Source organism: Mus pahari, chromosome 3 (genome assembly GCF_900095145.1).
Source record: "Mus pahari chromosome 3, PAHARI_EIJ_v1.1, whole genome shotgun sequence".
NCBI classification, from domain to species: Eukaryota; Metazoa; Chordata; class Mammalia; order Rodentia; family Muridae; genus Mus; species Mus pahari.
The window spans coordinates 116,000,115-116,012,920 of NC_034592.1; the positions used below are offsets into that span (position 1 = coordinate 116,000,115).

Consider the following 12,806-nt stretch of genomic DNA (forward strand, 5'->3'; position numbering starts at 1 on the left):
TATATATATATATATATATATATATATATATATATATATATATATATACACAAGATCTCAACATGTCCCAGGCTGGCCTTGAATTTGCTTGTAGCTTAGGCTGACCTTGAATCCATAATCTTCCTGCCTCAGGTTGTTATCCCCACTCCTGGTACTAATACAAAATTTAAAAGAGATCAAAGCAGAAGTGTTTCTCTGCTACAGTGACGGCAGTGCTGAGCACACTGCTGATTAAATAACTCAGGAGCAGAGACACCGATACACTCACAATCACTTACAGACATGAGAATGGACACTAATGTAATTAAGAATGAAACACAAGAATTCTTGGCATTTTTTCCCTCTTCTGTAGTCTTGGGATAGAACCAGGAGCCTTGCACAAAAGTACATGGTGTACCACAGAGTTCCATCTCCAACCTGAACACAACTGTTTTTGAATCAGACAGCCTCACAGGCTGGATGGGGAGGGCGAGCACAGCACAGACTCCATACAATGACGACTGGCCATGCCCTGTGATGGAGAGGAGATGACTGGCCATGCCCTGTGATGGAGAGGAGCTGCCGTTTGGCAAACACAAGGCTCAGAGGTTCTTCTGGATCCTGCTGACACTGTGTTCTCAATCTGCACCACAGTGACGTGCAGGAGTCTCTTACCTCTAATGTTTAGCTTCTCTATTGGCTCTCCTTGTTCAAGCTCCTTATTTTTAAAGTAGGCTATAGATGTGTCTTTAAAGACAAACCAGTATTGTTTGAAAGCTTTTAACATTAGCTTCTTGGGCCTGCAAATGAAAATACAGATAATATTTAATTGCCAGTCAGAACTGCAGAACACATTGCAAAGTTTGAGTGGATCAAGGCCTTGAGATAGCATGTTCTTTATTTTTTAAAACAATTTTCAAATTTCTGGTTTTACTTCTATTTTTTTTTTTTTTGATGGTTCTGAGGATCAAACCTCGGGCTCTGTGCATGCTGAGTAAGTGCCATCCTACCAAGCTGCATGCCCAGACTACTAACCTAAAAGCAAGAAACGAACCATCGCTGTGCAAAGAACAAATCAATGCAAATAAATTCAAAGGCCCAGGAGCTGGGAGTCAGGCCTCTTTGGTCTGTGTTTTTCTTCTGCCACATCTCATTAAAAAAAATTGAGTACTCTCTTCCCGGATGTATGTATAAGTATTTATACATTACAGTAACACTGCACTACTAAAATATTATTGAACCTACACAAAAACATAAAGTGAATGTAATACGTAGCCCATTTCAAGAAAGGAAGCTGTTACTTAAAACCCAACAGATTTATCCCAGCTGTGATTACTGAACCATGATGCCATAGCCCTGCTTGTACAAGTATTTGTTGAGACAGAACTACAAATTTTCATCTTCTTTGAAGCCAGTCACTCACTTAGGAAAGTTAAGTTGACTATACTGATTTAAAAATTTTTAATCAGGGGGCCTGGAGAGAGATGGCTCAGCGGTTAAGAGCATCGACTCAGAGGTCCTGAGTTCAATTCCCAGCAACCACATAGTGGCTACAACCATCTGTAATGGGATCAGATGCCCTCTTCTGGTGTGTCTGAAAAAAGCAACAGTGTACTCACATAAAATAAATAAATAAATAAATAAATAAATCTTAAATTTTTTTTTTTTTTTTTATCAGTAGGATTCAAACTCACCGTAGCTCTTAAATTAGATGATATTTAACATGGAAATACGTGCTACCATGTCTCAAAAGCATTCTGACTTTTTATCTCCTTTTATGATTTTTAGGGCTGAACTAGGACCTGGCACAATAGACAAGCACTCTTACCATTGAACTACATCCTCAGTCATTACTGTTTTTATAAGACCACTTTATTGGGGAGGGGCAGTGGAGGGGAATTAGGGAGAAGAAAGTATAATGACACTTAACTGGGGAGGTGTATAATGACACTTAACTGGGGAGGTGCCAGGATGCATTACTTTGTATACCAGGTTAAAAGTTACTCAAACCCTGTATTGAGGTATGATTGACATATACAGATCTGTGCATATCTGACGCATCAGTCTGGATGGATTTTGGGTACCAGTGTGAGATCATTGCCGTGAGTGCCCCATAGGTGTTTGAAACGTCTCAAAGTTTCCTCAGACCTCCCTCATTACTATTCTCCTCAGTGCATGAACAGTTAATTTTCCTAGCAAATTACTCTCTGCTGCAGAGGCCTCTAGGGCTTTTAAAAATCTTCTATACCAAATCTCTGTATTTTCCTGTCATCAGCTCACCTCCTTGGTTAGATCTCACCACCTCTACGTCTGTGAATTTGATGTTTAGATCTACAACATTTCTCTTTTAAATACAAGTGTGATTATTGGCACCAGGGTAACCATGGAAACATTGCAGAATATTTTAAAAAAATGTTATCTTTGGGGGCTGGAGAGTTGGTTTGAGAGTTCAGAGGACTTATTGCATCCACATAGCAGCTCACAACCATCTGTAAGTCTATTTCCATGGGGTCCAATGCCCTCTCCTGGCCTTTGTGGGCACCAGGCACACACATGGCACACACACATACATGCAGGCAAAACCACTCATATACATAAAATATTAAAAATAGAAAAAATTATATTTTCACAACATTTCATCATTCAACAGCTAGTTATGCTATCACTATTTCATAACTGTTCCTTTAAGGGGAAATCAGTGCGATTATTGTTTTGGAGGCATGTGGTAGCTTACGGTGATGCCCACAGAGTCATCAGTTTGGGATACTTGTTTTTTTAAAAAACAAAATATCATACAACAACTTAGGCATTTGCCTACATGAAACCAGCCAGCCTTTTTTTTCTCTCTCTCTTTTTTTCTTTTGTTGTGTTTTGTTTTTGGCTTCCCGAGATAGTTTCTCTGTATGAATCAGTTTTTCTCAAAGGTGGTTTACTAGGATCATGTGTGTTCATGTATACTTATGAACCTATAGGAAGTAGGTGTCTGAAGAAGATCTGACTGAGTGCTCTCTCAGCACTACCAAGACAACTTCCCATCTGCACTGGTCACCCATGTGACATGACTGGGTCGCCACCTCTCTGTTGTCCTCCAGCAGGAAGTCCAACCTTTTCTCCCTCTGGTATTAAAGACTTTCCTTTATCAATGGTTGGGTTTATCAGTAAATTACTGATTTATTGATTTCTCTTTCTAGAGACCCATGATCCATGAATTTAAGAATTTTTATTTTAAACATTTATGAAAAACTCTTAAGTATTCTCTTTTGAATGTTTCATTTTCTTCAACTATTTTTTCCAGAACTCCTAGTAGTTACAAGTTGGACCTTCTTAGTGTATTTAAGTCATATTTTTAATTTATGCCTTTTTGGGATTTCTTTGATGGTATAGAATAGTTTGATAGTCAATATTCTGAAAGAACTACAAATTTTATTTTGAACCAAGTTCTCACTATGCAGCCTCACATTTCTTCCTAGCAATTTAAAATTTCTATGCTACACATTCCTCTTCAGAATTTCTATTTGGATCCTTTCAATAATACTTTATTTTGCTATAATTTTTACTTTTAAATTTACTTAATGATTGTAGTCATGTTCACTTAATAGTTTCTTAATATTTTATCATCTAAAATTATTAATGGCCTATCAGCTCACGTAGCTGTGACTGTTAGTGGAAGCTCACGCTGTTTTCCATATGAAGTGTGTAGGTGTCTCCCTTTAAGCATTTTCAGAGCTTCAGTTGACGGGGGCTTGTGATCCAAAGCAGCTTCAGTTCAGATTCCCTTATCGTTTATCTTAATCTGTCTAAAGCACAAGCTCTGGTTGTTAGTCTACCAGAGAGGTTTTCTCTTTCCTCACAGACGGCATGGATTATGTCTATGCAAGAATAACAACAGTAAGGAGAACACCAGCCCTAGCCAGGGGTGATGGCATACCTCCTTAACTCCAGGATGGGGAGGCAGAGGCAGGCAGGTCTCTGTGAGTTTCAGCCGAGCGAGCCTGGTCTACAGAGTGAGTTCCAGATCAGCCAGAGCCACACAGTAGCCTGTCTCAAAACAAATGACCAACCCAGTCAACTCAACCAAGCAAACCAGCAGATGCCAGCCTCAAGCCATGAGAACCCAATTCCTGTGTGGCTGTGGCTTTGTCTGTAGAACTGAGTCTCTTCAAGTCGAAACCTCTCAGCTTTGCTTTATGTTTGCAATCTAGTATCTTACATGGTATTCATGTGTACTTATATCCAGACTGGTGTGTGCATTAGATCCAGTGTCACATCGCTAGAACCTGGAGCTCACTGTTCAACAGTAATAGTGGGCACAACAGAGTTTGTTTTGAAAAAAAAAAAAAAAGAACTTCCCTGTAAATAAATAGGCATCTGAGATGATTGGTCCACTGTTCTTTTATCAACAAGGAGAGGAAGCCCAGGGAGATGCAGGGCCTTCCGGACAGTCTACTAGGAAGGCTGCTCTACTGATTCCCCAGTGCCCTGCCCCTTTTCTCTGTCTCTGCCTCACATTACCTCTCCCTCTCCTTTCTGCATTTCTTCCATCCAGGAACACTACATAACTATTACTGGATAATAAATTTGGTGCCTTGAGACATTTGGTAGAATGGTAGTGTTCATTCAACAGACAGAGGACAATCTTAGTGATTCGGTATAAGTTACAGCTAAAGCCATCAGGCGGCAGAACTGAAGAGGTTACAGGTCACATTCAACATGTCATCTCTTTGTAAAACACTAGACCACATACAGGAAGGGGCTGTCTTCATTTGTTTCATGAAGTGCCGGCTATACTCTAGTCAGACTATGGAGACCAAATTTCTTTGTGAAACAACATCACATGCTTTATAAAGCTATACTTGCCATATCGTATTGCTCTTTCCCCTGAAGGTCTGAGTTATTAGACTGATCAATTGTAGTTACAGGCCACCAGAAGTTACTTCAGGTCACACCCTATCATCACAACAAAAGACTAAACAAGGCAATACTAGTAACAGATACAGTCTTTGGACCCTTGGTTCTCTTGTAGACCCCATTCGGTCTTTGCAAGTCCTTTACATCTTATATTGTCATTATATTGTCAAATGCAACTTGCATTCCCTTCCCCCACCTGGCTCCCTGAAAAAACCAGCTGCCCCAGTGAAGTATTGGTTTATCAAGAAAAGTCAATAAACCATAAAGTGACACAGTGACTGCATTGTTTCTTTCAACCCAACACTCCTTGGCACTATCACAAAGGTGGCAGTCGCCCGTTAAAGCAAACAGAAACAGTAGCAGATTGGCCAACACTGAGAAGGTGAATGGAGGTTAACCAAAGGGTCTCCTCCCTGGAAGTCCAGGAAGAAAGTACTTGAAACAAACGATTCTTACACTGCTAAACAGCTCTCTGAGGGTGTCAAGCCCTGAGCCTCCCACGTGTGAGCAGCATACATGTTCACTCTTGCTGACCTACTAAGATTTACACCACTGGTGTGTGAGCATCTACGCGCCAGGGACTGTGCTAAATTCTTTAAATGCCCTGTTTTATCGAATGCTCCCAACAAACTTAAGAAAAGGATACTCCCACTCTTATAGCATAAGAAACCAAAGCACAGAGTCATAAAAACTCCACTCCAGGTGACCTGGGAGTGTGGTAGGAAGTTAAGGTTCAACCCACTATTGTCTTATGCCAAAGCCCATAACACAGAAGCCACCTTTGACGCGAAAACCTGCCTGCTGTATGTCATTATGTCCAATCCAGACCCCGCTTGTGAGGGTCTGTTACAGGATGTTCTTTGGCCCTTTCAAGATACTTACCTAAATAATTTGAGATAATCTGCGAGTTTAGGGATGTCAGTAATGTCCTCCTAAGGAGAAATATGAGAGTTACTGGCAGGGACTTCACAGATGGAGCTGCTAGTTCACCCCTGTGGCACCCAGCATGTCAGTCCCTTGCCAGAGACTTAAAACCTGAATCAATTAAAATGAAATAAAATGAGAAACTGAGTTCCTTAGTTATGCAAACCACAGTAGTTATTGCTGGGGGAGTTCGGGGGAGTGGAAACTGAATGGGAAACACACAGGGGCCCCTAGGCAGGTGACAAAGTCCTGTTTCCCAATTATGGATGGTGACTTGGTTGACAATATTAATTTGCTAATATGTATATTTGTATGTATTGTGATTATAAAAAGATAAAGAGGTACAAGAATATGTTCTATGGAGGTGTGGTGAGGTGTGGGGGAAGGGGGTGCCTCAGTGGGCTCATGCCAAGGCATCCCTTCCTCCTGAGAAGACCAGCCACAGGGTATAGTATAGAATAGAGTTTATTCAGGGCATGGGGAGGGGAGTTAGGAGGGTAGTAGAGGCAGAGAAAGGCAGAGAGAGGGAGAGAATTGAGAAGTAGAGGGCAGTGGTGGAGAGAGTGGGGAAGGGAATGGGGAGAGAGGGGGAGCAAGAGGGCAAGAGGCAAGAGTAAGAGAGAAAGGAGCCCCTTTTTATAGTGGGTCAGGCCTACTTGGCTGTTGCCAGGTAACTGTGGGGTGGAGCTTGGACAGAATCCTAACTATGGTTTTTTACTTTGTGAGGATAAGAATATGACAAGGTTAAAAAAAACAAAAAACAAAAAACTGATATTTCTTACACCTATACGTCATTCAAGTTAAAAATTTGAGTTACAAATGATGACTTTAATGTATGAACAGATCTGTATGAACATCTATCTTTTGTAATTTTCAAGTTAAAGTGGGCGACTCTAGTAATGTCCAGGTCACTGATTAAACCTGGAAGGCACCTGGCTCAAAGTCCGCTCTGAGGTGGCGGTTGATGGCTGGCTGCAGCATACAAAGCTACTGAGGGAAGGAGGGAATTTCCCATTTGTTCCAAGAAGAATTAACTTCCTGTTACATAGTCCTTGTAGGTGGCAGGCCAAAAGGAGCTTCAGCTTCTGCTCGGGCAGGGCTCTGCTTTGTGTATTATGTATTTGCTCTCCTGAGAAACCATTTTAAGGCAGTTATTGATAAGAGGACGCACAGTGAATGAATAAGAATATGGTGATTCGTTTAGCTCCAATTTCATGGACCCACTGCTTGGACTCAATGTGATTAAACCAGTAATTATTCCCTTGGTTGAAGAAGTTAGAACAAAAGAGTGCTCAGTGGGAGAATGCCTCAAACCAGTGGGGCATTGCGATTGCAGGGTTTCATCCTGTCACCTCTGGGGTGAAGGTCAAGAGTGGTGACCAGTTTTTGATCTAAGGTGTAACTGGAGGGTTTTAGTCTCTGAAATAAGAAAAATGTTTAGGAGTGTTTGATGAAATCTTAAAACCGTCTTAATGCTGGGACCCTTTAATAAAGTTCCTTATGTTGTGGTGACCCCTAGCCATAAAATTATTTTTGTTGTTCCTTTCTAACTGTAGTTTTGCTGCTGCAATGAATTGTAATGTAAAAAAAAACTGATATGCAGAATCTCTGAGATGTGACAGACATGGAAGAGTCATTGAATCCCCAAAAGAGGTCACAACCCATAGGTTGAGAACCATTGTCCTAGAGAACGGCTATCCTCTCTGTCAGCCTTACTCAGTGGCAACATATGACCAGACACCAAGGCTTTTAAAGCCTTTTTTTCTCCTCCTGGGTGCCCTGTGCCATAGGTTGTATAGCTCTTTCTAGACTTAGAGGACCAACTCCATGTCCCTTGCTAGTGTAGTGGAGCCCATGGTAATTTCACCACATACAGTGTCAACTGATCCCCAGGAAGAAATGCAGTGCAACAGCTTCCACTGGTGGTGATAAAATTCTCCTAATGGTCCCCTGTAGAGCTACCCCAAGAGAAGCCAGTCCTTGCTAACATTAAGCTTGTCACATGGGCAACATATTTTTCTTTTTGGAAGACATTTTCTCTTTGCTCCAATCTGCACTTGCAAAACAAATTTTGAGTTAACAGAAGCGTTCATACCAAAGCGTTGTCCGCCTTCCCACCTTCCAGGGTCACTTCCAAACTAGACAATGCTGCTTCTACCTCGTCAACCTCAGACTTGGTTGCAAAGTCCTGTATTTCAGCACACAAGGACAGCTTGCTGATGTGATACTAAAACATAAACAGAGGTTTTATTTTTTCATTTAATTACCTAAATTAATGTATGTTCTTGAGACAGAATCTTGTTAAAGGTTCTACACTGTTCAGGCTAGTCTCAAAATCTCTAGGTAGCCTAAACTGCTCTTGAACCTATAATCCTCCTGCCTCAGTTTTCCCAAATGGTAGGATTACAGGTGTGCTCTACCTCACCTTGCTCAAGACAGAGGTTTTAGAAATATTCATCCACAAATGGATCATTGACCATCTCTTCTTTTTCGAGGAGAATTTTCCTTAAATCCTGAATACTTCCTGAAGGAAGTCTGTCTGTGCAGGGAAGTAACATCTAATTAAACTAATTGTGAGATTTAGCATTAGTTGTGGTTAAACCTAGTTTTGCCTCATCACTGTGCCCAGAGACAAGTGATGGGAGATGCAGAATAGTTGCTTTATACAGTACATGCACACGCATAGCTGGCAAGGAACATTTTACATGGAAACCTACTCTCCTAATTTTCACTTCTTTCTTCAGAGAAACAAATGGAATGCTTTAACCAGAACAAACTAAAATTCTTCTCCCCTCCCAGGAAAAGCTGCAGACATCCCATAACCTGCAGGGCTGCAAAGATCAACATTTCTTCTTCTGTGCAGTCGATTTCCTCCAAGAGAACTGCCCACCTGGCTTGCTCGTAGAGTTGGTTTATTCGGACAGCATCATACTAGAGAAAGAAAAAAGAGGTATATATGTGTGGTGTATGGGCTATTTATTCTATTTATATTCCATAGTACAAAAGTTCTCGAATAACTGAGGCCAGTCTGTGAATCACATGCTCTAAAGTCTAGCTCAGGTAACTGCAAGGAATTTACTATCTTCTCTCTATTCACTACTTCTTTTGATGCATGAGGTCAGAAGGAACTTTCCCTAAATATTTGCCAAAGCTTCTTCAAACAGCCAAATCAACCCAGCTCAGGTACCACATTTTTTTCCCTCTCTGTATCACGTTCCTATTGACAGTAAAAACAGGCACTAGATAATAGGTAGTCAAAGATAAAGCTGATCTTTAAACTCTGCCAAACCAAGAAGAATATGACAGGGTCTTTTTAAATAGAACTTTACACCAATTGTTTGAGTAAACTATAGGAAGTAATATTCAAGTATTGTCAGGACAACTTTGAAAAGGAATCACATTGAAAGAGACACACCAGACATGAAACATAGTAACCACTGTAGCATGGCATTGGTTTATGATGGGCAACAGTTACTAGTGTGCATGTATTTACTAGAAAGTAAAAACATTATATATAGTGTGGAAAATGCATGGATATTCAGGGTACAAAATTCCTAAACAAGAAAAAAATAACACCACCCAACATGAACTGACAAATGGATTAAAGAATTTAAAATACAAAAGCTCAGTGTGGTTCCACCTATACCACCATGATGAATCCAATCTGAAAACCAGGCAGTAACCAGGGGTGGTGAGGATGTTGTGCAGTCAGAACATGACTCTGCAGCTGGCTCTCACATGGGACAGAGAAACCAGAAACCAGCAGCCAGCAATTCGACTCCTTTAGAAAACTGAGAATGAGAACTCAGATTGGATTTATTTACAGAAACATTATCCACAGCACCCAAAATGTTGAAGTAACATGAATGTCCATCAGTGAACAAGTAGATCAACAAAAGGCAGTACATGCACACCATGGAATGTTATTTATTCCATGTGGTAGTTTGAATAAGAATGGCCCCTCCATGAGCTTTGTATTTGACTACTTAGTCCCCAGGTGGTAGAACTGTTTGGGAAGGGTTAGCGGGGTAACCTCATGGGACGATGTGTGTCACTAGTCAAAGCCTATGCCATTCCCAGTTCTCTCTCTCTCTCTCTCTCTCTCTCTCTCTCTCTCTCTCTCTCTCTCTCTCTCTCTGTAGTACCATGCCTTGTTGGTGTGCACTGTGTGAAGTTGTCCTTCCTCACTTACCTAAAGATTTCTGATTGGCTTTAATAAAAATCTGAGGGACAATTAGCTGGGCAGGAAGTGCAAGGCGGGACTTCCTGGGAAAAAGACAGAGGAAGGCATTTTTGCCAGGAGACATGAAAGGAGGCAGATATGAGTATAAGCTTAGAAGGTACAGCTAGCTACATTGATAGAGCTAGATGGTTGGGTTAACTTAGATGAGCTAGTTCAGAACCTGCCCAGCCTAGGCCTAAGCTTTGAAATGTTAAAAAGTTCTTTGTGTGGTTGTTTGAGGGAATTCGTTGGTTAAGGAATAACTGCAGCCATACTAATTTCCAGTATGGAAATACATATACAAGATATTACTAATCTTATTTTTAAACAGTGCCTGCTACTATGTTCCTTCACATGATGGGCAAGGGCTCACCCTCTAAAACTGAAGGCCCTCAGTAATTTTCTTCTATAAAATGCCTTGGTCCTGGTGTTTTGTTACAGGTATTGAAAAGTAACATGTATTTGGCTTTTGTTTATTTTTTTATTTTTTTGGGTTTTTTTTTTTTTTTTTGAGACAGTTTCTCTGTGTAGCCCTGGCTATCCTGGAACTCACTCTGTAGACCAGGCTGGCCTTGAACTCACAGAGATCTGTTTGCCTTCCAAGTGCTGGGATTAAAGGTGTGCACCACCACTGCCCAGCTGATATTTGGCTTTAAAGGGAAGGGAATTCTGATTCATGCTGTTACATGGATGATTCCCAAAGATGAAATGCTTGAGACAAGCTCTAAGGAAAAATGTTGCATGATGGTGCTTATACACGCCATTTAGGTTAGGCAGAGTCACCCATCCAGGAAATCAGAAGCAAAGGATTCTGCCATTACCAGGGGCTTAGGGGAGGATAAGAGAGCTGTTGTTTAATCGAATAGCAGTTAGAGATGATATGGAAAGTTTTGGAAATGGACAATAATACTTGCACAAAACTATGAATGTGCTCATAGTGTATGACCATGGCAAATGAATAATATGTCCACTATAAAGAATAAAAAAATTCAAAATTTGTGCATAAATGATGATACCATTATTAACCATAGTCAAATATGGACATAATTCAGATATTCTTTGATAAATTAATGAATAAACATAGTACATAACATAATAGAATATTATTTGGCAATAAAAGGAAATAATTATACATTCTTCAGTATAGATGAACTTTGAAAACATACTATGTGAAACGAATTAGTCACAAAGTTCTTCATGCTCTATAATTCTACCTGTTACTTTAAGACCTTTTTCTTGAGGCAGGGTTTCATGGAGCTCAGGCTGGCCTGGAACTGGCCATGTTGAGGATGACCATGAACTGCTGATTCTCTTCTTTCAGCTTCCAAGTGTGAGAACTGGGATCACAGAGATGAGCCCACCACATAAAGTTTTCTGTGGCTGGCAACAGAAGTCAGTGCCAGGCAAACACCTTACTGAAGGAGTTAAGTCCTCAGCCAAAATAGGCAAATCCATAAAGAGATTAGTTTGTTTCTTGCCTGGGGCTGGGAGGATTGAATGGTGATCAGGAATGCTTGCTAATGGGGTACAGGCCTTCTTACGGGGTCATGGAATGTTTTGAAAATAGACAAAGTTTATGGTTGAACAATTCTGTGAATACATAAAAAACACTGCACCGTGCATATTACTATTTGTGTTCAAGGGAAAACATTTAGTTCCAAGGATACAGTCACAAGTCACAAGTATGCACTATGATAAGGCAAGGCCATGTAAAAACTGTTGCTTTGAACTTTTAATGAGTATATCATAACGAAACACTGCTTTGAACTTAATATCAACATCCTTCTGTAACTCCCATTCTATGAAACATTTTATCTCTGAGATAATTTTCTAAAGAACTTTTTGTCTAAGGATGTATAAAAGATCAGAGAAAAGAAATAAAGTTGTTGGTTGAATAGTTTGGTTTGGGGAGTTTTGCCCCATCCATCCATCCATCCATCCATCCATCCATCCATCCATCCATCCATCCATCCATCCAAATGTCTGTCTATATATTTGTGTGTAGGTAAATGTGTATATGTGTAAGCATGCATGTATACTTGTGGAATTGTGACAGATGGTTGGATCTGGCCAAGAGTGTGAGTGTATGAATGTTTGAAATTATATGTGTTTGTATTTGTCTACAGCATTTTAATTCTTTCTTTCTTTCTTTCTTTCTTTCTTTCTTTCTTTCTTTCTTTCTTTCTTTCTTTCTTTCTTTCTTTCTTGTTTTTCAAGTCAGGGTTTCTCTGTCTAGCCCTGGCTGTCTTGGAACTCACTTTGTAGACCAGGCTGGCCTTGAACTCAGAAATCCACCTGCCTCTAGCATTTTAATTCTTTTCCTTTTGTTTCTTTCTGGTTCGTAAAGAGTGAACAAGTTTATCCAGAGAGGCCTCTGGCTGATTCACCAGAGAAAGGAGCACCAGCAACGAGCCTTTTCATTTATCCCCTGATGTTTTGTGATGAGGTGCCACCCAGTTTCTGGCCTCTGAGGACCTTAGACAGGCAGGTCAGCTACCTCAGCAAACTGACTTAGACTTAAGGCAGGTAAGTGGTTGGTTATTATACAGCAACCCTCAATATCTCATAAGACCAAGTTTCACCTCTTCAATGCTCTTCCCCCTCCACTGCTTCAAGAAGAACCCAACAAGAGAAGAACTGCCCAGGCTGGCCCCTGGCACATATGTGTCCTCCAGACCCATCTGTGTTATGGCAAATGGCAAGATCTCTTTTAACACCATTCACACACACACACACACACACACACACACACACACACACACACACACACACA

The 12,806-nt window shown here is 40.6% G+C and overlaps 1 protein-coding gene across 1 annotated transcript in view; it reads right to left on the reverse strand.

Annotated features, from left to right (window-relative positions):
• Fermt1 (fermitin family member 1) overlaps positions 1-12,806 on the reverse strand; it is a 44,740-nt gene that overhangs the window by 14,035 nt on the left and 17,899 nt on the right. The window contains exons 8-11 of the mRNA XM_029536320.1: positions 8,635-8,742; positions 7,907-8,038; positions 5,770-5,819; positions 655-779 (exon numbers count right to left, since the gene is read on the reverse strand). Of these exons, the coding sequence (XP_029392180.1) occupies positions 655-779; positions 5,770-5,819; positions 7,907-8,038; positions 8,635-8,742 (415 nt within the window). The remainder of the gene's footprint in view (positions 1-654; positions 780-5,769; positions 5,820-7,906; positions 8,039-8,634; positions 8,743-12,806) is intronic.